Source organism: Pelodiscus sinensis, chromosome 14 (genome assembly GCF_049634645.1).
Source record: "Pelodiscus sinensis isolate JC-2024 chromosome 14, ASM4963464v1, whole genome shotgun sequence".
NCBI classification, from domain to species: Eukaryota; Metazoa; Chordata; order Testudines; family Trionychidae; genus Pelodiscus; species Pelodiscus sinensis.
In genome coordinates, this window is record NC_134724.1 from 8,180,015 (window position 1) to 8,206,285 (window position 26,271).

At 51.5% G+C, this 26,271-nt stretch overlaps 1 protein-coding gene across 2 annotated transcripts; it reads left to right on the top strand.

The window, feature by feature from the left end:
* Positions 1-13,448: 13,448 nt before the first annotated feature.
* On the top strand, positions 13,449-23,695 carry LYSMD4 (LysM domain containing 4). Of its 2 annotated transcripts, none has more exons than XM_014576617.3 (3): positions 13,449-13,565; positions 17,772-18,049; positions 20,482-23,695. In XM_014576617.3, exons 2-3 carry the CDS (start codon positions 17,780-17,782, stop codon positions 21,130-21,132), a joined length of 921 nt encoding a protein of 306 aa, XP_014432103.2. In that variant the 5' UTR covers positions 13,449-13,565; positions 17,772-17,779; the 3' UTR covers positions 21,133-23,695. The 2 variants fall into 2 exon arrangements, with proteins under 2 accessions (XP_014432103.2, XP_075753070.1); XM_075896955.1 differs by lacking the exon at positions 13,449-13,565 and adding an exon at positions 14,300-14,420.
* The last annotated feature ends 2,576 nt before the right edge of the window (positions 23,696-26,271 follow it).

A 26,271-nucleotide genomic window follows, 5' to 3' on the forward strand; every position in this document is an offset into this window, starting at 1 on the left:
TGCTTTAAATGGCGTTTGGTCCTTCCAATCCGAGAGAGTTGGCAGCCCTCATCATCCTAGTCTGGGGCCACAGTGGAGGATCGCTGCAGAGCCCTGAGCCAGCAACAGGATTCCGGGGCTGGTGGGGCCAGCAGACTATGGTGCCCATGACGGGGGCAGCAGGACCCCACCGGGGGGCTGCCAGAGGCAGGCACCTGGGGCTGGAGGAACTGGCAATAGGACTAGCACCCAGATGTGGGGAAAAACCTGAGGCTGCAGGAGCACCCCTTGCATCCATACTCCCTGTGCCATTGGGGCATACCCAATTTCAGTGCTCCAGTCATTGCGACTTAAATAACTTCATCAGATGTATACACATTGCCCATCAGAGACATGTCTAGACGGAGACTATCAATAGCTTAGATTAGGCATCTGCATGGATTTCAGAGAACCTGATTTGAAGCTCTGGTGAAAATCAGGAGTAATTTCACTTAATTCAGTAGAAACCAGAGCAAAACCCAGAATTCGTATATCTTGTAAAGATTTCAGTTTCGTTGGAATTTTGTGCAGAACAAAGTGATGGAAGAGGCATAATATTGCTTCTCTTCCCTTGTGCACAGTACTCCCAGGCAGCCAGAATGCTTCAAACAATGACTAGGAAAAATAACACCCCCCTGAAGCATACTGATCACACATTGACAACTGCAATTTGTACAGGGTCTTGCTTATAGTTTTCTACTATTAGGAAAAACGTCTCAAAGAAATTTCATGTTCATAGACTATCACAAATTAGCACCGCTGCATGTAGTGCACATCCCCACAATCAAATCGTGATTTAGCAGCTGCCAAGCTTTGAACCAACCAAATGGATCCTGGACAGCCTCTAAAAAGAGGTGCTAAGAGAGGCAGATACGTGTTAGAAAAGCAGCAGAAATCATACTATTCTAAGGACATTTGACACCAAATGCTTTGAACCCACATTTTAATTTGCCTCAGAGGGGTAGCCATGTTAGTCTGTATCTGCAAAAACAATGAGGGGTCCTGTGGCATCTTAGGGTACGTCTAGACTACATGCCTCTGTCGCCAGAGGCATGTAGATTCGGCTACCAGACATAGGAAAATGAAGCGGCGATTTAAATAATCGCCACTTCATTTAAATTTACATGGCTGCCGCGCTGAGCCGACAAACAGCTGATCAGCTGTTTGTCGGCTCAGCGCGATAGTCTGGACGCGCGGGTGTCGACATCAAAGGTATTTGTTGACCACCCAGGTAAGCCTCCTGGGATGAGGTATACCTGGGTGGTCGACAAATACCTTTGATGTCGCCACCCGTGCATCCAGACTATAGCGCTGAGCCGACAAACAGCTAATCAGCTGTTTGTCGGCTCAGCGCGGCAGCCATGTAAATTTAAATGAAGCGGCGATTATTTAAATCGCCGCTTCATTTTCCTATGGCTGGTAGCCTAATCTACAGGCCTCTGGCAACAGAGGCATGTAGTCTAGATCCGTGGTCCCCAACACAGTGCCCGCAGGCGCCATGGCGCCCGCGGGAGCATTTCCATGCACCCGCCAGGTGCTTGGGGCTGGCCTGGCACCGGGCGCATGGCGAGGGGAGGGCCAGCCCCGGGCGCGCGGCGCTGGGCGGGGGGAGGGCCGGCCCCGGGCGCGCGGCGCTGGGCGGGGGGAGCGCCGGCCCCAGTCGCGCGGCTATGGGGGGGGCCGCCCCCGGGCATGCAGCTATGGGGGGGGCCGCCCCCCGGCGGGCAAACAGCCCCGCCCCCTGGCGCCCGGCGGGCAAACGGCCCCGCCCCCTGGCACCCGGCGGGCAAACGGCCCCGCCCCCTGGCGCCCGGCAACCTTGAAAGGTTGGGGACCACTGGTCTAGACGTACCCTTAAAGACTGACAGATTTATTTGGGCATCAGCTTTTATTGGTAAAAAACACTTCGTCAGAAGCATCGTTGTACGTTCTAATTTGTATAAGAGCTTAATGCTAATGGGTTTTATTTTCCCCGCTTATTTACTGACTGTTCACTATCCAAAATTTTTCTTGTTAATAACCCGTACGGCTAAGTAAGGCCACTGCACTTGCACTGAGATGGGAATATGATCAGCCTTGGGAGACATTCATCACTTGCTTAGAAACACAAGCACAGATTCACAGTGTATCTCTGTAGCACATAGAAACCTAGGGCCAGCTTCTCCTCCCATGAATTGTAGTAGGAGTCACTGGAGTTACAGTCTGGTAAGTGAAAGAGGAATAAGACCCATTGAGCTCACTATTGTGATTATTGTTATATCCTTGTTGGGTTTTATGGGCATTTCGAAAAAAATTGTACTCTTGGAAAAATTGAGGTGTATGGGTTCTTTCGAAAAAGGGTTTTTTTTCCCCGAAAGAACCTTGTCTAGTCTGTGGGGGTTTTTTTCCCCAAAAAAGTGTTTGGACGCGATTATGCAAATGAAGTGGGAGATTTGTAAATCCATGCTTCATTTGAATTTTCGATCTGCTTCATTTATATTCCGCTTTTGAGAGAGGAATGCAGTCTAGATGAGCCCTGTTAGTTCTCTAAGGTGCCACAGGACTACTCATTGTTTTTAAACTTACAGACAAACACGGATACCTCTCTGAGATTTATTTGGGCATAAGATTTCCTGGGAAAAAAGCACTTCATCAAAAGCATTGTTGTTTATTCTAATTTGTGCAAGAGGTGAATGCTTATGAGTTTTATTTCTCCCAATCATTTACTGACTGTTCACTGTCCTACATTTTTGTTGATGATAACCCATATGGCTAAGTAAGACAAGAAAACACATCAGTGATTTCACTGTGCCTTGTTTTTATTAGTCCCAAATCATGGATCAAGTCAGATGTAATTGTAGTCCAAATGATTTATAGGTTGCAATATTTAGTTCCACTAGCACTGGACAAGCATATAATTTCATATGCCAGCCAGAACATCTATAGCCCAAACTTTAGCTCACACATCAATGAGCAAAGTGCATATGGAAGTGTAAAATGGCCCCAAGAGCTTTCATGTATGGCTGATTTAATTGAATACCAATACATCTGAGATGGATGCTACTTTTTCATGTTGCACACAAGTTATTAGTTCCCCAACTGTAGAAAACAGAGTATGGTTGAATGATTTAAAATCCAGATGAGAGGGGTTTATTGTGAAGCTTAAAAAGCTGTTTAAAGAGAAAAAAGAAATAGAAATGAAGTTCAAGCATCCCCAAAATTAGCCCAAAAAAGAGAAACAAAACAGGCTCAGGAAAAACAGTACAATTCTGGATCTGTGCTGGAAAACATGATAATCTCAGCAATTAGAGCAACAATGGGCAACCTAGACGAGTGAATGGGACACATGAGTGGTTCTCCTTCATTTCAGTGAGCCACAAGATTGTCGAAACCAAGATGATCTTCTGGGATGGGATCATTTTCACTGCACTCACGTACCTAGAATATAGAGGGTGTGTCAAATGAACTGTAGCAGCACTTTCCTTGGATGCAGTGGGCGCACAGTCAGTGTTATGTGCAATCAGCATGCACCTCACTTCACATGCCCTGGCTTTACATATGTGTCACTTTAGTAATACCAGTAGGAAAAAAACTGGACAGAAAGCAGCAGGAGCTGGCAACCCTGTGCGTGGGCAACGGTAAACAAGCCGTCTTGTGGTCCACACAGGATGCCCACCACTGAATTAGAGATAGAAAAGACCTCCATATTATGGATAGGCCCAAATCAAACCAAACTTTTGATCCAAACACTTTTCTGGATTAAAACCTGGACCCACATGGAATGGCTTCAGTCTGTTGTCTCATTGTTTACTTGTGCTTCACATCTGCCTATATCTATCCGTTGTGTCTGACTCAGAACATAGAATCATAGAATACTAGAATCAGCCGCTTTTCCGGAATAAGCTGCGAGCTGTCTACACTGGCCCTTGAATTTCCGGAAAAGCAATGATGCTCTACTGTACAAAATCAGCCGCTATTCTGGAAAAACTATTCTGCTCCCGCTCGGGCATAAGTCCTTATTCCGGAACACTGTTCCGGAAAAGGGCCAGTGTAGACAGCCCAGTAGTCTTTTCCGGAAAAAAGCCCCGATCACGAAAATGGCGATCGGGGCTCTTTTCCGGAAAAGCGCGTCTACATTGGCCACAGACGCTTTTCCGGAAAAAGGGGTTTTCCGGAAAAGCAGCCTGCTAATGTAGACGCTCCTTTTCCGGAAAAACTGAAAACGGAATAGTATTCTGTTTTAAGCATTTCCGGAAATTCATGCCAGTGTGTAGGCTCCGGGGTGGGAATGTGGGAAGGGGTGAGAAGTGCAAGCTCTGGGAAGAAATCTGGATAAGGAGGTGGATAAGGAAACGCTGGCTTGGGTGGGGGGAGGCTCCAGACCGAGCAGTGTTGGGGTCAGATGTAGGGTTAGGGTACTAAGCAAGCCACAGACTTCTGGATGTGAGGGTTCAGAAATTTGGGTTGGGGTATGTGAGGGGCTCAGAGCTGGGGGTTCCAATGTATGATAGGCTCAGATGTAGGGTCTGGGGGGGTGCAGGAGTGTTATGATGCTGTGGCCAGATGGGGGCTTGGCCCCAATTGGGGGTTTGTTGGCCAGGCTTCATTTTCAAATAAAATACTATGTCAGACACAAAAAGTTTCGGCATTGTCTTTATTTCTGAGAAGGGCAGGGACCCTGTTTTGAGTCAGGGGTCACTGACCCACAGAAAAGTCAGTTGGGGCCACACAAGTGAGATGCAAAAAAACCCTTCTCCAACCCCTCCCTCCCAGCTTCACTAATGTGACCCCAACTGTGTTGGTGGGAGCAGGGGTCATAGTAGTGGGGAAGGGTGCTAGTGGGTGCTTTGGCAGGGGACAGGGTGCCAGTGGGGACAGAGTTCTGTGGCTGGGGGCGGGAGAGGGGAGAGGGGACAGGGTGCCAGTGGAGAAAGGTTTCTGAAGCTGGGGAGTGGGGAGAGGGAGCTGGGGTGAGGGAACAGGGACGTGGAGAGAGGGAACAGGGTGCCAGTGGGGAGAGGGAGCTGGGGAGAGGGAACAGGGTGCCGGGAGGTCAGGGGACAGGGTGCCAGTGAGGACAGGTTTCTGCAGCTGGGGACAAGGGAGAGGGAACAGGGTGCCGGGAGGTCAGGGGACAGGGTGCCAGTGAGGACAGATTTCTGCAGCTGGGGACAAGGGAGAGGGAACAGGGTGCCGGGAGGTCAGGGGACAGGGTGCCAGTGAGGACAGGTTTCTGCAGCTGGGGACAGGGGAGAGGGAACAGGGTGCCGGGAGGGCAGGGGATAGAGTGCCAATGGGGACAGGTTTCTGAGGCTGGGGAGTGGGGAGAGGGAACAGGGGAGTGGGGAGCAGTGGGGGCAGAGTCCCCTGCACCCGCCTCCTTCCAGGATTCTCCCCCCCACGCCAGAGGGAAGCCGGCTCGTGCCTCCTCCGGGGCCGGTGCGTGCCTCACATGGCGCAGCCAAACCCCTCCCCCCCCCTCCTGTGGCGCAGCCAAACTCCACGGGCACTTGCCCCGGGGCCAAACCTCCTCTCGGGGTGCAGCCAAGCCCCCGCCCATGTCTTCCCCGGGGCCAAACCCCGGGGCCGATCCCCGCTCCCGTGGCGCACGGAAACCCTTGCACTCGACTCACCTCTCCTGCGGTGCAGGGAAGCCGCCGCACTCCTCCTCCAGGGACGACGCCCCCTCCCGCAGTGCACCAGGTATGCCACAGAGCTGTGGGAGGGGAGCAGCCAGCGCACTTCCGGAACCTCTGGAAGTGGCGCAAAGCTGCGGGCAGGACTTCCGTCCACCCCGCAGTAAGCCGGCAGTACGCTGGAGGTAGGTAGTGGGGCTTCTCGTGGGTGGGGGGATAATGGATGGTGTGGGGGCCCGAACGCCTTGTGATCGACTGGTTGAGGCCTCGCGATCGACCGATTGGTGACCACAGCTCTAGACCTTTAATCATTTTTGTTGCTCTTCTCTGAATCCACTCCAATTTCTCCCCATCTTTCTTGAAATTTGATGCCCAGAACTGGGCACAATATTCCAACTGAGGCCTAACCAGTGCAGGGTAGAGTGGAAGAATCACTTCTCCATGTCTTGCTCACAACACTCCTGTTAATGCATCCCAGAATCATGTTTGCTTTTTTTTCAACAGTGTCACATTGTTGACTCATATTTAGCTTGTGGTCCACTATGACCCCCTAGATCCCTTTCTGCCGTACTCCTTACTAGACAGTCGCTTCCCATTCTGTATGTGTGAAACTGACTGTTCCTTCCTAAGCGGAGCACTTTGCATTTGTCCTTATTAAACTTTATCCTATTTACCTCAGACCATTTCTCCAGTTTGTCCAGATCATTTTGAATTATGACCCTATCCTCCACAGCAGTTGCAACCCCTCCCAGCTTGGTATCATCTGCAAATTTAATAAGCATACTCTCTATCCCAAAATCTAAATCGTTGATGAAGATATTGAATAGAACCGGTCCCAAAACAGACCCCTGCGGGACCCCACTTGTTACACCCGTCCAGCTTGATTGTGAACTCTCTGAGAACAGTTACCCAGACAGTTATGCACCCTCCTTATAGTAGCCCCATCTAAATGTCTACACTACAGTAACTACAGCTGTAGCTCTCTACTGTAGACAATCCAAGTAATCTGTGTCTCTGAGAGGTGGCAGATAGGTTGATGGAATATTCTTCTGTTGACCTAGCTAGGTTTGTAGTGGGAATTAGATTGACCTAACTACATCAGGGTATGTCTACACTACAGCACTACAGTTGTTTGATGTACCCCCCAGACTTCTCTCAAGTACCCCCGAGGGTATTCATACTACTGGTTGAGAAACACTGGTTTAAAGCGGTGTTTTTTATAAAGTACCCCATTTAAAACATTATGGCTACGTCTAGACTAGCATGATTTCTGGAAATGCTTTTAACGGAAAAGTGTTCCGTTCAAAGCATTTTCGGAAAAGAGCGTCTAGATTGGCATGGACGCTTTTCCGCAAAAGCACTTTTTGCGGAAAAGCATCCGTGCCAATCTAGACGCGCTTTTCCGCAAAAAAGCCCCGATCGCCATTTTCGCGATCGGGGCTTTTTTGCGGAAAACAAAGCTGAGCTGTCTACACTGGCCCTTTTGCGCAAAAGTTTTTGCAGAAGGACTTTTGCCCGAATGGGAGCAGCATAGTATTTCCGCAAGAACACTGGCAATCTTACATGAGATCGTCAGTGCTTTTGCGGAAATTCAAGTGGCCAGTGTAGACAGCTGGCAAGTTTTTCCGGAAAAATGGCTGATTTTCCGGAAAAAATGGCCAATCTAGACACAGCCTGGTTGAGAAACACTGGTTTAAAGTGGTGTTTTTTTTTATAAAGTACCCCATTTAAAACATTATAAGTATCCCCAATGCACCCACCCTTCCCCCAGATCCAGGCATCCCCAGCCCCCCCCGCTCCAACCTAATGCCCCTTCTGCCCCAGAACACCCCCTCCCCCGCTCTAATCCAATGCCCATCTCCCAGAGCCAGGCACCTCCTGCTTCCCTGCCCTAGCCCAATCCCTCTCCCCCTTCCTCAGAGCCAGGCAGGGTAACCTACCTTTACAGTGGCTGCTCCTGCCACTTGGCCCTGCCTTGGAAGCTTTGATTGCACAGGGAGCACGCGGCCCGACAGCTGCTACCTTAGAGGGAGCATTTTCTAATCGGTATGATTGTAAGGAAATGCTCCTATAAGAAACTGCTATCAGAAGTAGCACAATCCTACAGGGAGCATTTCCATACAGACCAGGTTTGCCACAACTCATGGTGCTGTGCGCTCTGCTCCCACCCCAACCCAGCACCCCCCCTCCCCAGTGTGGCGCCCGGGGGCAACTACCCTCCCCGTCCCTCCCCCTCACTATGCCTCTGCCTAGCGTGGTGCCCAGGGGCAACTGCCCTCCTCCCCCGCTTCCCCCTCGCTACGCCTCTGTGCCGGGAGCCCGGAACATCCGGCTGCATCCTCCACCCAGCCCGGTCCAGGGCTTGTGGGACCCAGCACTGCATGGGCACTCTGGAAGCCCGGAGCACCCTGGCAGCCACGCTGAGGCCTGGTATATTTTTCCCGCAGCCTGGTACCAGGCTGTGGCCCATAGTTTGGGAAACACTGCCCTACTCCATTGTAATGAGCCTAAATGAGTGGACTTTTAAACTAATAAGGACTCAAGTGACTTTCTTTGCCAATATGTAAATGTTGATAGGTGTCGGTGGAAAATCGAATCCTTCCAAGCCTAATTATAAGCGATAGGCTGCATATAGCATGCCAAGTCATAGCTGTGCTAAGGGAGTCAGTGCATTGCAGCAGAGGAAAGCACCAGAGGTATTCTCCCACTAGAGGACAGAGCAGCCAATGCCTCTGGGATTGAGCATGTTTTACTGTGCTTAGTGTAACCCACACACCTTCTGGGTGTGGTGCACTGTCCCATCTAGTGGCACTGAGATCAGTACAGAAAGAAGAATGAGTCTGTTCTACAGCCTGTACAGCCAGCTGGCTTTTAGCTCATGCGGGAGAGACTCATGCACTAAGCTGCAGAAGTCCCACCTTCAATTCTGCCTTTCTATGTTGCACTTCACATTGTGTAAATAGTTCTTAATTTTCACTCAATTAAAGTGCATGGAGTGGTACTCAGCAGCCCAGCAGAGGTATTTCAACATCTAACTTTTACTGGTTACAATGCGAGTAAGGTGCCCAAGTACCTCTGAAGAGCTGGGCCAGGATGATTACTGTGATTTTTAAGAGAACACAGCCTCTCCCCCCACAACTTCTAACCTCTCTGTGCTAGCAGGCTCAGGAGGGTGCTGGCTCCCTCCCCTCCCCCCAGATGTTTAATGCTGGTGCTGGTGGTGGTATGTCCTCACACCTTATGCTCATGGAGGATTTGAGTTGCTCTCAGCACAAACGTACCAGAGGAAATGTAGAAGGGGGCTTCACAGTTGGGTCACCCATATGGGACTGCTAGAGCTACTATAACAGCTACCACCAAATTCTGAGGTTGTAGAGACTTTGAATCTGAGGCCCAGGGCCTGACGTTAGGCAGTTGCCATATGGTCAAGTTAGTGGGCTCACTAGCCAATACAGTATAGAAGAATAATTCCCTTCAGTGAAGGAATTGCTGGGTGAAAGTCTATGACCTCTGTTATGTAGGGCAGTGGGTCTCTGCCAGGAGTGCCCATATCTTTTGGGGTACCCAGAGGTCTTCCAAGAGGTACATTAACTCATCTTGACAGTTGCCTAGTTTTACAACACTGCATAAAAAGCACTAGTGAGGTGTACACAAACTAATATTTCATACAGACAAAATAAGAAAGCAAGCAACGTGTTGAGTGATAGCGTGTGGTGACACTTTTGTATTCTTATGGCCCATTTTGTAAACAATGGGTTGTGAAGTTTAGGTGGACGCAGACAACTCAGACTCCTGAAAGGGGTACAGCAGTCTGGAAAGGTGAAACACCGATATAGGAGGTCAGATGAGGGGGTTATCAGGGCCGTCCTTAGGATTTATGGTGCCCTAGGCGGGATTATTAAACTGGTGCACCTATGCCTGACTTGCTCTTCCACCCCCAATCCCGTCCCCTTCCCAGAGACCCCAACAGCCAATCCCTTCCCTCAGGCTGTGCTTCAGGCAGCGCATTCGGCTCTCTCTAGGACCCAGAAATGAAGGCACTGGTGTTTCCCAGACCTGTCTGCCAGGGAATTCCTGATCCTCAGTGATTCTTAGTAGTGTCACAATTGGTCCCTCCAATCCAAGAATCTTCTCCCCCAGCAGACCACCAACCTGTAGTTCCTGCCCATGAAATCCTCTCTGTCTTCATGGCACATCCACTGGAGGTCCCTGCCACTGTTCCATCACTGGCCATCCTAAGATCACACAGCACTGAACCTGGAAGGAAAGCATCTAAACACCTTCTATACCCTCCAAAACTCCGGTTTGATGCCTCTGCGCTCAGCTCTCTTTCAGGGTCCATGAGCCTCCTTCCCTGGCTCCGGCGAAAGGTGAGAGGCGGGGCAGTGATGACGGCCAATAAAACAAACGCACAACACCCGTTCTCGGGGGTCTGGAGCTGCTTTCTTCCACCCCAATATGTGACGAGAGTCTACCTTGATGCTACAGGAATCACCCTTCAACAACTCATGTTGGGAGGAGAGGGGCTAATTCATCCTCGCTAGTATCTATTATCATGCTTTTTAGCCAGGTGGAGGTGTTTGGAGCTCCGAGCCGCAAAGCAACTCCCATTGCAGTCCCTAGGAATTAAGTCCCCTAAACAGTTTAAGGGTGTAAGCCTGGGTGCTCTGTCCTTTTACTTTCTATCAGCAGCTCAGTGGCAACCATTAGCTAGGGAAGACCCATCTGTCCCAGTCTGACTGCCATGGGAGCATCTGGAGTAGCACCATTAAGTATCTCTGTTGCACCTCCAGGATGTGATTCCCCAGCATTTGGCTCCCAAAACAGGTGGGGGGGGGGGAACTAGCAGAGCACGTGGGGTTAAAAGCAGCTTTCTGAGGGTAAGTCTGTCTGGCGGAAGGTTTTTCTAAAGCAGCAGTCCCGGCGCTGAGTTAGCTCTAAGCGGGAGTTCTTCCCTCTTGGAAAAGAATGCGGCCTCTGTGCTTGTGGAATCCAGCGGTTCACAGAGCTGTTATGTGCATCACTGGCTGAGCGAGGGCACAGCTGAAAGGAGTTAACTGTTTCCAGGAGGCCAGTGATGCAACCTACGCATGTTTGGGGAAGGGGGGGGCAAAGAGGACACCCAGATTCCTCAGGCCCGGGAAGAAACCCGAAGGCCCTGCCGGGGGCATCTTTGCTCTGAGCTGCATGTGGAAACGCAGGGCCCGCCTGTACATTGCAACCCACCCCGCGCGTAGGGCTAGTCTAGCCGCCCCCCAAAAGGTGGTGCCTGGCATGTGGAGCTTGTTAAGGGTTTATACTGAGCTTGTTTTTTGAACAGGGTGGGCCAAAGGAAACATACCAGTGCAGAATACACCTCATCAGCTCCCCCCGACCGCAGGCACTCGCCTGGCTGCCGCTGGAGCCAGTTAAGAGCAGTGAGTGGGAGAGAGAGAGAGGGAGGTGGCATTGCTGGAACACGAACTTGGCAGCGGAGAGCTGCAGCTGCTCGGGCCACCCCTCCCGTGGCCATACCTGACTGTTAATTCTTGTTCAAGAGCAGCTGAAGGAAGCCCAAGAAGGAAGCCCATTCATCACCGCTGGCTCCCATGGCCAATGCTAATACTGAAATAACAGGGAAGGCCAGTGTGGTTGGGATTAGCGCCGCTTGTTCCGAAAAGCCAGGGCTGTCAGGCAAGAGGGCAAATCCGTGTATGAGCTGATGGCAAATGGAGGGTTGAAGTATGCAGGGGTTAGTCCTAGACGGCTCTCCTCCATCTTTCCAGTGTACACAGCTGGGATGACTGTACTGCCCCTTTAAATGTCTCTTGGTTGGACTCCGCCGTTGGCTCAGACGCTCAACCATTTTGGGTGCATTTCAGTGCAGACTGTTACAGATAACGTACACTCAGGCCCCGCACCCTCCTGGGGCCCCTGCTTTTGTTTTGCTCTTTCCATTGCTCTTGTAATCGCACACAAAGACTGAAAATATCTGTCAAATTACGCATCCCCAAAGAGCAACGTCAGGGTTTCTTTTAAGATGGACGTGAATTCCGGACTCAACGACACATGGCAGAACGCCCCAAACATACAGACCTAAGAACTGCCAGCTTGAGCAGTCTAGCTAATCTCAGCGACTAGGCCAGGGTCCTAGCCATACTGGCTCAGCCCAATGGTCCATCTAACCCAGCATCCTGTCTTGGGACAGCGTCAAAAACTTCAGCAGGCATACACAGACCAGAGCTATTTCACATGATCTTTCAGGCCCATTTCGTGGCAGTGGAAAGTTTGGGGACACTTGGAATATGGGGATTCAATATCATGTGTCCTAGTGTCTTCACCCGGCCGGGAGTGTGCGTCTGCACTGAGCTTGGGCTAGATTCAGAGCTTCCAAAGGGGTCCCATGTAGACTCAGGTAAAGTACTGGAAAATGTTGCCAAGACCTGTCCGGGTGTGGGGAGGGGGAAGGAAGACCCAACCAAAGAGTTTGCAGGGCCCAAGGTAGCACATTGACAGCGGGGCCCAGCCGTTCATAAATGTGACATCATGGTGACATCACCCAGACACAGTGCGGGACCCTGAGGATGCGGCATTTTGGCCTAAGGCTGGGGCCTCACAGGTGGGCTCTGCCGAGGTGAGCCGGCTCCCAGCTTGATGTCTACCCGGCTCTCTGGGGCCTGCTTACAGCCCACCCTCTGATTCCGGCTCCAAGCAGCTTCCCCTGCCTTGCGGGTCAGGCCGGCCCTGCCCAGCACTCTGCTGAGGCTGCTCCAGCCACTGTGCCTCAGTTACTCAGGAACAGAGCTGCCTGTTCTCCCCAGCCATGACCACCGCCAGAGCCTGTCTCCGCTTTGGCCCTCTGCCTGACGGGGCTACCCAGCCGTGCAGCCGCCTCCCTGCTCCCCACGCAGCGAGCCCACCTGGCAGTTGTGCAGTGGTCCAGAAAGCAGCATGCACCAGCACTGCCACCCCCCAGGCCAGGTCAATAGGCCCAAACCTGGGGGAGAGGGAAGGCTTTGTGCAGAGAACTGAACATCAGGCCCGGCCAAAGAATCTGTACATACACAGAGCAGGGCCCAAGGCAACCGCCTTGCCCTAAGGCTGGGCTGGGGGAGAAGATTGGGGAGTGGTGTCTAAGCCGGGTTGGGGAAACCTCAGGCCGGGGTGCCAGATGTGGCCCAGGGCTTGCCTGGATCCAGCCCCTAAAACACAGTCCCCCTCCCCGCCATAGCATTGGGGCACAGGCACTGGCGTTCCAGCCCCCTGCTGGCCTCGCCTCGTGGGGCTGGAGCACACAAACTCTACTAGGCTGGGCCCCTTTAGGCTCTGGTGTACAAGGGGACTCTGTGTGTGTGTGTTGGGGGGGGGGGTGTCTTCCGCCTGTGTGTGTGTGTGTTGGGGGGGGGGTGTCTTCCGCCTGTGTGTGTGTGTGTTGGGGGGGGGTGTCTTCCGCCTGTGTGTGTGTGTGTTGGGGGGGGGTGTCTTCCGCCTCAGTTGGGGGAAGGGGGCACATCAGTGAGGGTTTTGTTTTCACTTGTGTGTGGCCCGCCCCCCGTCGATTTTTTTTGTGGGTCAGCAGCTCACAACCCAAAAACGGTTCTCCAAAGCTTTTGTCAAAGCCGCCACGTGACCTCACACTATGGCTTTGCCTCAGCTGCCCATTCTGGGCTGCCAGTTGGTGTGGGGGGGTGGCGAGAAGGTTAGCACTGACTCATGAGCGCGGCAGTGGCTAACTCGGTAATATTTACAACACAAGACGCTGCAGCCGGCATGTTGGAACCTCTCCCGGCCTGCAGCGAGCCCCACCTCTGCTCCACCCGTTGCTCCCAAAACCCCAGCCTGCCTCTTCCCAGAGGCCCTGCCCTAGCTGCTACCTGTCCCTTGCTGCGCTTCCCCTCCCTCCCGCCACACAGCTCAGGAGGCAGGGCTGGGCTCAGCAGCCACCGGACTCAGGTAGGGAGCTGGCATGGATGATGAATTTGTGCCTCCCTGATAACTGGTCTTTGGGGGGGGGGCACGGACACCCTCCGTGGGGCCCTGGGTAAAGTGTGTGTGGGGGGGGCAGAGCTTTGGGTGGAGAGCACCAGGCCAGCCTCCCACAGGCAGCCCAGCGCACTGCCCAGCGCATGCTGTGCCCCCCCCCCCCCCCCCCCCCCCCCCCCCCCCCAGCCCCGGGGCAGCTGCCCCAGTTCCCCCACCCCGCGGCAGGCCTGACACTGGGGGGCGGTGAGAGGCGCTGGCTGGGCACGGCCCGGGCTCCTTGTCAAGCAGCCTTGCTGGGGCCAAGCGCGTTTTGTGCACGAGGCAAAATATTAATTGCGCCCCCCCCCATCCCCCAGTACGATGCACCCGGGGCCAGCCCCCCCCAGCCCCGTCCTTGTGCCAGCCTGCAGCGGGGGCTCTCGGCACAGAGCACCACGGGGTGCCGGCCCCTGCGCGCTGCAGGCCGGTCAGTTGGGGGGGGCGGGCTCCAGGCGCCCAGCTCTGCCCGGCTGGGGGCGGCAGCCGCCGGGAGGGGAGCGGCGGGCACAGGGACCCTGGGGAGACGCGGGCCCTTTAACGCTGCCCCGCCCACCCCGAACACGGGCCAGCGCTGACCGCTCAACCGAACCTCACTCCCCCAGCGCCCCGCCTGGCTTCGGCGCTGATTGGCCGCGCGGCGCCCCTCTGCCCCGCCTTGCGCGGGGCCGGCCAATCGGCGCGCCTGGCGAGGCAGACAGCGGGGGTGAGTGTGAGTGGGGCCGGAGCCGGAGAGCCGAGGCGCCGAGGGGTGGTAACTCCTGAGTGGGGGCTGCCCCCGCCCTCAGGGTAAGGGCTGAGCTGAGGGGTGGGGGTCCGAGCCCCCCCCCGCGGGCAGGGCTGATGGGATCTCCTTACCCCCCCCCAAAGGGCTGGTGGGCTCTCCTGTGTCCCCCCCCGCGGGCAGGGCTGATGGGATCTCCTTACCCCCCCCCCAAAGGGCTGATGGGATCTCCTTCCCCCCCCCCAAAGGGCTGATGGGATCTCCTTACCCCCCCCAAAGGGCTGGTGGGATCTCCTTACCCCCCCCCCGCGGGCAGGGCTGATGGGATCTCCTTACCCCCCCCCCCAAAGGGCTGGTGGGATCTCCTTACCCCCCCCCCAAAGGGCTGATGGGATCTCCTTCCCCCCCCCAAAGGGCTGATGGGATCTCCTTACCCCCCCCCCAAAGGGCTGATGGGATCTCCTTACCCCCCCCAAAGGGCTGGTGGGATCTCCTTACCCCCCCCCCCCGCGGGCAGGGCTGATGGGATCTCCTTACCCCCCCCCCAAAGGGCTGGTGGGATCTCCTTACCCCCCCCAAAGGGCTGGTGGGATCTCCTGTTCCCCCCCCCCCCGCGGGCAGGGCTGATGGGATCTCCTTACCCCCCCCCAAAGGGCTGGTGGGCTCTCCTGTTCCCCCCCCCCTCGCGGGCAGGGTTGATGGGATCTCCTTACCCCCCCCCAAAGGGCTGGTGGGCTCTCCTGTTTCCCCCCCCCTCGCGGGCAGGGTTGATGGGATCTCCTTACCCCCCCCCAAAGGGCTGGTGGGATCTCCTGTTCGTCCCCCCCCCCCTCCCGGGGCAGGACTGGTGGACTCTCCTGCCCCCCCGTGGGTGGGGCTGATGGGCTCTCTTCCCCCGCCCCCCCCCCGCCCCACACACTGTGCTGGAGGCGGAGCCAGGGCTCGGCCTAAGCGATGGTTTAAGGCCCCCAGCACGTGGTGGTGAGGGGGGGGGGGGATTTGCTTGTTTTACTACGTGGCAGGACCCCCCAACCTGTTCATCCTTAGGGCCCGATGGGACCTTGCTCTGCCCGGCGCTGGGGTGGGGGTTGGTCCTTGGCTCCTCGCGACAGGGGCCGGGACAGTTGGCTGGTCGCTCCTGCCCTTCTGGGAGCTGGAGCAGGGAACTGGGAGAAGAGGGCGGGGGGGGTGGTGGGCCCCTGCGGGCAGTGACTTATTTCCTAAGAGGAGCATGCAAGGCTGGGGGAACCACACCCTGTTCCCTCTTGCTTTGCCCCAGCTCTCACTGCTCAGTGTCCCCCTCCCCCAGGGAGATGCTGGTCTGGTTTCTCTGGTGCCAGGCCCTGCGTGCCCGCTTGGTGCCAAGCACACCTCAGATTACATCACTGCCTCAAGCATGCCCCCCCCCAATCCACTGTGCTTTATGCTGGCTGACCTAGGGAGTTGAGGGGCTACCCCATTAACTGAGCCCTCTCCAGGGCCATCCCCAGCTACAGCCTTCCCTTTAGCAGCTTCTACGGGTGACTTCTCCCAGCAGGCAGCGGTGGAGAATGGGCTAAAGTCCACCGGGGTCACACCCTCTGTACTGAGTGGCTCCCACACCGCCCTGCTGAAAGCCACATAGGAGTCCCAGACAGCTTTGTATTAAAGGACAGGAGCAGGAATCAGGACTTTGCGGCTCTGGAAAATAACGAAACTGAGCAGGATTAGAGCCCGTCTCGTTACCAGACAGGGGTGACTTGCAGGGCTTTGTGCAGGTGCAGGCTGAGACAGAATTCTGCCCTACACTGGCTCACACTGGACAGAAACACCCTGGCTTGTTTTGAGTGCGCAGGAACAAATTCTTACCCTACAGGGAGAAATAACACACAAAGTCCCGGTGGCTGAAAGAACGCTCACAAGAAAGTGAACTTAAATCGTGGATACATCACTCCGCTCTGCCGGTTTGCTTTCCTTATTGCTTCTCGGCCAAAGGTCAGACTCTTAAAGAGGATCTTTATATATTGCGCAATAGGATCCTACTAGAGCATGACCTTTTGTAGCAGGTTTGTGTGTGTTTGTAGAGTACCTCATACGTGGCTCTTTGAGAGCTACATGCCATGTTAATAATGCAGACTCATAGCCTGAAGTAGGAAATTTATCTCTGCACAGACCCATTAAAGTTGGGGGATCAGCATGAGTTTAGAACAGGTTTTGTTCCTACCCATAATTCAGGAAGCAATAGATTTCTATTGCAATCCCCAACTAGACCAACATTGCTTTCACAATCATTTCAGGGTAGTTGCACTTGTTTTATTTTACTTAATTTGTAAGGTGAAATAATCTTGATTGCTTCAGGCTGATGTTAAATATCAATCATATTGATCAGATCAAACTGCTTAAAAGACACATTCCTTCCCCATACATGTAAATGGGGCTGGGTGCCAGGAAGCCACCAGTCAGCATTCTGTGATGAAGCAGCCAAGCCAGGACGTACAAAACGATCACACAGCTGCATGGGGCTGCAGTCGAACACGGTGACACTAACAAACCCGCGCTAGGTTCTAGGGATGTAATAGTCTAGTCGATTAACCGATAAACAAAAGCTTATAGGTTAATGTTATAGGCGACATGCATTTCCCTCACCCCACCCGTGCCTGTACATATTTTAGCAGGCAGCACTGCTCAGTTCTGGCTCACACTGGGTCCAGAACCTACTCGGGCTGTGGCTTTGCATTTCAAGTGTATTTGGAGCCAGGCAGGCAGGCAGCCTGTCTCAGTTCCAGCTTATGCAGAGTCTGGGAGCTCAGATCCACCTTAGACAAGGGCTGCTACCACCCTCCGCTGGGAAATAGGCAGCCGGTCCACAAGGGGCGTTGGTTTTTAAACTGCGGACAAGCTCCCACCTGACACCCTGCACTGCTGCCTTTGATACAGTGGCTGCCAGCCCCAGCCCCGGGGACTATAGAATAGTTGATTAACCAATAAGAATTCATGAGGTTACTCGACTATTCAATTAACCGATATTTACCCTGCTAGGTTCTGGAAACCTGATGTTTTATCATAAGCAAAGTCATCCAGCCACAAGATCAGCAGGACGCTAGCCTAGAATTGCTGGAATGAGCTCCTATGAAAAATGAGCATGGTAGCAGTATGGAAAGTTGTCCTGGCAGTGAAGAAACCTTCCAGGCTTCATGAGTTGTAACAGTGACAGTCTCCCTTACTGAAGTAGACACAGACGTCACTCTGAGTGATGCACGTTGCCGAGTATTGTGCTGCTGAGAGCTGTCTATCAGCTGTGCCCTGGCTTAATGGTGCGCATCTCTTGCCAGGCTGCTGTGCTTTTGAGCTCTGGTCACGGTTCTGCCTGTTGGTAAATAACCCTTTTATATCATTACAGTAAAACTAAAATGGCTGTTTTCTCTGACTGGCCCTAGGCGACAACATGCGGCTCTATGGGGGACGAAACAGATCTTTCCAGGCTCCCGTCACTGTCCATAATTATCCAAGCAGCCACGTTTACGTGTTTCAAAATGGCCACCTGGATCCGGATGAGTCATCAGAGGAGGAATCTGACTTCATGGAATTACGTCCAAGGGGCAAGGAGCCGCAGCAGTGCAGTGCTGCCCAAGAGAAAGGGAACGTGGTGCTCCTGGAACGAGAGCTCATGGAGGGCGATAACCTCAACAAGCTAGCCCTGCAGTATGGCTGTAAAGTAAGAGCCACAGCTAGAGGAGGCAGCTGCTTTCATTTCTGCCCTTAGTCTTATTTTTCTATTTGTTTCATGCTTAGGGCTTGTCTGAACTGCATCCCTCTTTCGAAAGAGGGACGTAAATTACACAGATCAAAATTGCAAATGAAGCCAGGATTTGAATTTTCCACGCTTCGTTTGCATAAGGGCTTTTCGAAAGTGAAACTGGTGTCTAGAGGTGGGGTTTTTTTTCAGACTCCCCTCCCCTTTTTCGAAAGATCCTGTACTCGTTTTTTGAGGAATATAGGATCTTTTGAAAAAGGGCTTTTTCCCAAAATCCCCGTTTTCGAAAGAACACATGGTGGCCATTATGCAAATTCAAATTCCGGCTTCATTTGCAATTTCGATCTAATTTACATCCCTCTTTCGAAAGAGAGATGTAATTTAGACATAGCCTTAGTGTCTATGCACATGAATGTTCCAGTGGTCTGACCCAGAAAGGTGACTCTGTGTCCTGTATTTATTGATTTGATACTTGGCTATAAACCAAGGTGATGCAGGGTGCAAACAAGTCTTATAACAACACAAGGAAGGTGTATTCAGCCCCAGACCCAATATGAGTAGTGCTAATGATAAGGAGCTTACATTCTGTTAGTTTAACAGAACAATAGGCTCTAGCTCAGAGGAATCTCATAAACCGAGGTGGCTGGGTAACAAAATGGCAGATGAAATTCAAGGTTGATAAGTGCGAAGTAATGCACCTGGCGGTGGGGGGGAGGGGAGAAATACATTTACACAGATAGACTCCAAATTAGCTGTTACCACCAAGAAAAATCTTTGGCTTACTGTGGCTATTTATTTAAAAACATCTGCTCAGTGTGGAGCTGTGGTCAGAAAGGGTAACAGTGTTAGGAAGCATGAGGAGAGGGATGAAAAGAAAACAGAAAATGTCATAAGGGTGTAACAGAAATTCATGGTGCACCCACACCTTGAATATCGATTCTCAAAAGCTCCACCTCAAAAAGCACACAGCAAAACTGGAAACAACAAAGAGGAGCAAGGACATGGAAGGATTTCTCTACAAGGAGAGTCTAAAGAGATTTGGGCTGGTTATGTTACAAGCAAACTACGCACGGGGATATAAAATCATGAATGGAGTTGAGAAAGTGAATAGACAAATAGGTATCCTGCTTTCTCCTCTCCTCCTTCTGTCGCCAGCTGCCACCTTACCGGTGCGGATCGCTGGCTTGTATCGTCAGTGCTGGCTGCCAGCCAACTGGCAAAGAAAAAGCCATTGGGCATCCACTACGCTGATAAAGGGACTCTTGCTGCAGCGGCTTCCTGTGATGTATTTACATATTTAAAAATGAGGCTGTACAATACCTGGCCCAGGCAACGAAGATGCAGCTGATGGTGCATATTGGCTCATTTAGGAAGAAGAAAGGATGGTGCTTTTTTTTTTTTTTTTTTTTTTTTTAAAAGAGGAATTTATTGATTTCTTAGACTGATTTTCAGGGCAAAAATGCGCAGACCCTAGTGCGGTAATGGGTCTAGCAGCGACGAAAATAATGCTTGGAAAATGCTGTGTGTCAGTTGGTGAATTTGTTACATTGCCCTTCTAGTCGGTCCTGCTCCTCCTCCCCCACACACTTCTGATCTTGAGGCACCTTTGTGCCTCCCCCAACTCTGGTTCCATCCATCGTTTTTGAAGATGAGATGTAGGCTCCTTGGTTAAACAACCAGCACAGCACTGAGAACAGCAGTGCTTAAATACAGGTGGGACCGCCCTGGTCTGGCACCCCAGCACCTGAGTGGTCCCAAACCACAGAGTGTGTCAGACTAGGGGAGGTCAAGGCTGTTTCCCAGCTGTCAACCCTGCACCTGGGTGCGAGCCCCAGCCACGGGGCTCTGCTCCTGGACCTGGCCAGGGCTGCGCTCTCCCCTGCGCCAGCCACGCTGCTGCTGGCATGGCCCCCGCTGCCAGAGCAGCACTCGAACTCGGCCAGTTCTGTGGTGCAGCTCCTGGATGTTGCCATACCAAAGAGTGCCGGATTTTAGAGGTACAACCTGTTCTTCAAACAGCTAGGCCAGGGTCTGAAAGATTTCCCCAGCTAAGTTAAGACAGGAACAATAGAAAACCTGGGGATGGGAATGACAAGGCTGAAAACAAATACAACCGATGGTCCCTTGAGATATTATGGAACATGTCTTGAAGGCTCCATCTTTCCATATGTGAAGTACTATCACTTATAAGATTCATTGGGGTCTTAAGAGAGATTGCTAGGAAATCTCTGCAGATTCAGAGGCTACCAGAATACCATCAGGACTGCAACCAGACTCCTGCTTGTAGGTTTCAGTCTCTGTTTTCGCTCTTGATGTTTTGTATTTTTCTGCTTTGTTCTTGAGTCAGAGTGGAGAAAGGATTGTGACGTGTTTCTCTTTTCTGATTTCCATAGGTTGCAGATATCAAACGCGTCAACAACTTCATCCGCGAGCAGGACTTGTATGCTCTGAAGTCCATCAAGATTCCTGTCAAGGCCCACGGGCTGTTAACGGAGATCAGCAACGAATTAAAATCTCAGAACGCACCTTCCCAGGCTGGGCTGACACTCATTGAGCTCCCGGAGCCTGATGCAGGAGCCACAGGCAGCAGCTGTACTGAAAGCAGACTCCTGAGTGACTACTTTAAGGGGATTGACCAGAACATTGAGAATGCTGTGAAATCAAAAGCCCATTTAAACACCGATTATTGCACAGAAGCACCAAACGGCCCATCATCCCGTTCAGTGGGGCAGAAGGAGCCCAGCAATGGTGCCGACTGTGGAATCCAGTGGTGGAATGCAGTTTGTATCATGCTCCTGATCGGCATAGTCTTGCCAGTATTTTACATTGTCTATGTTAAAACACAGCAGACTGGGGCGGCAGCCCATACCGCAAACGCAACTTTTGCCTCGAATAGCCCCGCTCCTGAATTGGTGGGGAAATTGTCACAGCACCTGGCTGTTGTAGAAACCCCTCAATGGGAGACACGGCACACTACTGCCTCACCTCTCGACCCGGATGCCCACAAACCAGTAACTCCAGCACGGCTGGATTCAGGTGGCTAATTTTTTTCTAAGTGAGCAAACGCACGTGACTGAACATGGGGTGACATAGAATCATAGAATCCTAGGGCTGGAAGAGACTCGAGGTCAAGTCCAGCCCCCTGCCCAAGAGACATGTTTTCTCTGAATGAATAAAGATGTTTTGTAGCTTACTGAGGGTAACAGCCAATTGGCTCCACGTTGATAAACCCTTCCAAGGGCAAGCCGCTTGCCTCAACTTATTCTGTGTGGCAGGTACCTCTCATGAGTGGCCTTGTCTAAAAATCTGAAGTAGGCAGATAGAACGGTGCTCTGGAATACTGTAGGGTTTATGGATTGGAGTGATGCAGTCTCAGTGCTGGTGAGAAGACACTGCTTGTATAGACGGAACCTCTATTCCTCCCCCCCCCCCAAGAACTAAAAGCAACATTTTGCATCTGGCAGAAGCGAGGGGCCTTGCCTATTTAGCCCCCCAGATGGCTTTGTAGTGGGATAAAGTAGCTGTGGTGCTAATACAAACCAGGACACTTGAAACCTTCATATCACTTTATTCTGATCTATGCCAGTATTAAGCTACCGTGAGCGCCGTAAAGGGTCTGTCTGTGCACGGAGTCCCTGTGACCTCAGTAGGGCTCCACACAGGTACCTGGTCAGGCCAGAACTTGCTGCAGAACTGGTACTTAAAGGCTGTTAATGAGGGATAACTGCCCTATTAAACCATGATAGCAATAGTCATGTTCAGCCACATAGTCCAATCCTCCAGCAACGTCTGGCTCACTTGCCCCCCAGAAAGCTTGAAACTAGTGTCAGTTGGTCTGGTGGCTTTAGTACCTTCATGCACTTGTGGGCAATCCATACGTCTTTCTTTGCACAATGGGCTTCCTCAAACACCGCATTTCAGTCTAAACAGTGTGTCCCTGCTCTTACAAGGGGCAGGGAGGAGTTTTCTATTTTGTACAGTAATAAAAAGGCAGGGGAAACGAGCCCCCAGTATTTCAGGAGTTTAAAAGAAGCAGCATAACGTGTAGCTTGGGGACTGAAAACCTACCCCAGACAAATTTTAGCGCCTGTGTAGTTAGCCATGTTTCTCATCTCCATCCTAAAGTAAGGTCTCTTGAGTGACTCATGGTTATGACAGACTAAGAAATTCTTGATGCATTCTGGCCCACAGGTTTCAGGTGTATTTTTTAAAGACTGATGTACAGTAAATGTTGAATTCATGAAAAGGCTCCTTGCAGTATATGCTCTGAATATGGATGAAGACTAAGCTTTGGGTAGTTTGACTCTGGAGTAAAAGCCTCTTAAATTGATGAAGTGATTTTTAAAGTCAATGCAGAACTGTATCTCATGGCTACAAACTGCCGTAGAAATTGACATTTTATACAGAAACAGTGCGCATAACATGAGCAAAATCCCCATAACATATTGCCTAGATGTAAGCTAATGTTCAGTGTAACGAAAACTTTAAGGAAGTTAGACTTTTCTCCAGGTCGAGATTAGGGATGTGAAAGATGAACCAATTAACAGGTAAGCATCATCCTAAACAGGAAATGCCTACCAGTTCCGGTAACCAGCAGGTCTGCCACTGACAGGAGCTGCTCCGGCATCCAGAGCAACCTCTGTCCACGAGGACACCGGGCACCCTGTGGGCAGGGGCTGCTCTGCTCTGTCTGTGGGGAGCCCACACCTGCTGCGGATAGGAGTGTGGGGTTGGGGGGCAGGAGCCCTATGGGCTGGAGTAAGGATGTTAAATGGCGTTTAATCGGTGTTATAGAATTAGTACGGTTGTAACATTGTGCAAATCACAGATTAATAAGATGCTCATTAGAAAACACATAAGTTTAATGCAAAATACAGAGAAAGGTTTTTCTCTTTCAGCTATTCAGATACAAGAGTCAATTTAAAAAAATCTAGCAACATTAAGCAGGAAAGGATAGTGTGAAAAAATAACTTCCGAAATGATTTGTTGGATGAATTGCCTGCTGTTGTCACTAGAGGGCACTGTTGTCACAAATACTCAAGTGACAAGGCAAGCTGAAGGAAACTTGTATCTTAAACTTATGACAGTGTTAGTACCAGCCATTTGTCTCCAACTAATTCAAGTGCTGATGGATAGTCTTGTCTAAGGTTCTGAGTTGCGTGTTGAAGTTAAAAATCAAGAGAGAGAAATTATGTCTCGTTAAGATATTTATTGCTGACACTATCGTCTCCTGGCATGAGGCAAATACACAGACAGCATTTACACAGTTATTTGTAATGACTCAAATGAAAAGCATCTGAAAAACCAGCTTCTTGCTGCAACAGGAGCCGGAAAGTACAATGAATCAAGTAAACAGCACCTTTCTATTTGTTTCTTGGTATCATGGCTTAACACTAATTCTTCCTGTGGGAAGCTCTTTAGGGTTCATGGGGGTTTGAGGTAACAGAATTTCTTTTACAAAGGTACCTAGAACATCTGATGTCTTCAAGCCAGCTGTATCCATTTACAATAATATTTTTCTTCTGTGAAGGAAGAAGGGTCTCTTCTATGGGCTAATGTTACATTTCTAAATGAAGAGAAATTCAATAAAAGCATAATGGGAGCGGTTCTGGACTGCTGTCTGTTACTTTCACAGCATTATCTGAACAGTGCATGCGTTTTATGTCACAGTTTGCCTTATAAAGAAAAGCAAAATGTAAGACAGAACCATGGCTAGACATGGGTCTGATGAAGAATGTCTTTCAATTGTAAATATTTACAGCAACACTGTAATCACAAAGAAAGCAGAATACTACGGTCATTATGTGTGGGAACAAAATATCCTTGCAAATCCTGTTCCAAACTGCAGAATGCTGGCTAAAAATCTTAAGTGTATTTAGTATGTACATTCCTGTTCAGTGCCAACACGGAAAACATCAAATTCAGACCCGAGTTTCTCACCGTAGAACGCAGACCGGAACGTTGACAGTTCTGCTCTGAAACAGGATTATAAAAATCACCCTGGTTTGCTGTGTTGCAGTGACGTCTTATCAAGCATCTTCAGTTTTTAAAGTCATCTGTCAAACTGCCAGCCAGGAGGAAAAAAACCAGCCTAGCACTGCAGAATCAGGCTGGATTCCTCCTTTGTCAGAGACCATTTGCAGGTTAAATTGTCCCCTCTTTGATACCTATGCTGTCAGGGGTCTTGCCTTCATGGAGTTACTTGGGTGAAAATATTTGGAAACCCGGAAACAATTCTGTTGGCGCACACAGAGGAACAGAATGTAGCACAGGTGCTCTCGCCCCCGCTAAGCCAACATGGCTAACAGCAATACAAAGTAGCATATTTGAAGCAGTGGATTGCAACTGTGGCTTGCAAGGTGCTTGTGGCCCAATCAGCACAAGAGTTTGGCCCATGTGACAGCCTCAAGGTCAAACATGTAGTCGGCTGTAGACCCACCTAACACACAGAGCTGCATATAAGGCCCACAGTGGTAAACAGGTCGAGAACCGCTGACTTAAATACTGTGGAGGCTCAATGGTGAACTGAGCTGCTGATCTAGGTGGTGCCACTTTCGCAGAACTGCTCTTTTGGGATGATAATCCCCGTTCCTAGGTGTGAGTGCGCCACGCCCATCTCCTTCCGCCATGACCAGATCTGTTACAATAAAAGCGGCTTCTCCAAAAACCTCTCTCAGCTACAAACTAAAGAAAACAGCTGTCTAGTACCCCCACAAAAAAGTATTTAGAAACACCTGAACTACCTTCCCGGGAACTATATCCGGCTCAGCTGTGTTGCAGCCTTCCTTAGCGCTGAAGGTTCTGTATTCACCAGCATAGGTGTTACGAACTGTTCAGCTGAACACCTTGTCCCAGGCCCTTTCGGAGAGCGCTTCTCTCTGGCACTGCACCCCCGGGGAAAACAATTACCTGTGCTCCCTGCCCCCCTGCAGAGCAGGATTCCCATCTGTCCATAGTGTGCCGCAAGAGAGTGTCACTGTGACTTGGCCAGTGGCCTACTAGGTGGGGCTCAGTTTACACCATGCAAAGCTGTAGAGCAGTGGTGGGCAACCTCCAGGCCACATGTGGCCTACTGGGGTTACACTACAGCCCATGCAACCTCTCTCTGCCCCCTTCCCTCATGCACTGGGGAACTGGAGCTTCGTCCCCTCTCTCCCAGCACTTCCGGAGTGTGCTGTGAATCAGCTGATTCTTGGCATTGCAGCTCTGGGAGGGCGGGGGAAGAGCAGGAATGGGGGGCAAATCAGCAGATTCATGATGCTCGAGAAGTGCTGGGAGGAAGGGGGGGAGTAGTAGGTAAGTGGGGGCTCCAGCGCACGAGAGGCATGGAGGAAAGGGGGCAGAGAGGGGGTGCACAGGCCACAGGTGGAACCCCAATTGGCTGCTGGTTGCCCACCACAGGATTTCATTCATGCAACCCACTGAGACAAAGGAGGGCCACTTATGCGACCCACTTGGCTGCTGTGGATGCTACACACCACATAGGGGTGCCAGGTGTCCGGTATTGACCCAAGCAGTCTGGTATTTTCGCCTCCTAAAATGTTCAGTATGTTCTGATTTTTCCTGGCCAGGAGGTGAAAATCCCAGGTGCTTACCTGGTTCCACAGGGGAGCTGTCTGGCCCGGAGCAGGAAGACAAGATGGGGGACAGCTGCCAGCAGCCTGTGAGGGCCAAAAAGCCACAAAAGCATTTCTTAAAGGGGCCAGGCTCGTTTTTTAATTTAATTTAAATTTTATTGCTTAACTCTTGTGGAGCAAAAAAAAAAAAAAAACTCCACCTTTTCTCTCCCCCCCCCCAACAGAATTTTTTCTGCAGTGGTTTTTTTTGGGGGTGGGGGCGGGCAGTGTTCAGTATTTTTGGTTAAACCATCTGGCAACCTAACACCATACATGGAAGCTCCTAACTGGGTTCAGTGCGCGATTGCCAAAAGCTCCGCTCTCTCTCCAAGCAACATTCCCTGAGGGCTCTTTTTCTGCTACTTTGGACGCCCAGCAGTGCTGGCATTACTTTCTGGCTCTCCCAAAGTGGTAGGGAAAGGGTTTGTGGAGACACCCTAGCAAAAGTCATCAATGGGCAGAGGCACCAACAGGCCCAATGCAGCCTCAAAGATGCATGCTTCGAAAACTTAGTAGCAGCTGACGATAGGGTAAAATGCAAACGGTAAAGCAACCACACCTGTCAGG

Bases quoted from the DNA above. Each gene is read 5' to 3' on its own strand.
- LYSMD4 (XM_014576617.3), top strand. From the start codon at position 17,780: ATGCGGCTCTATGGGGGACGAAACAGATCTTTCCAGGCTCCCGTCACT. The intron at 18,050-20,481 runs GTAAGAGCCACA...TGATTTCCATAG, and splicing joins CCCTGCAGTATGGCTGTAAA to GTTGCAGATATCAAACGCGT.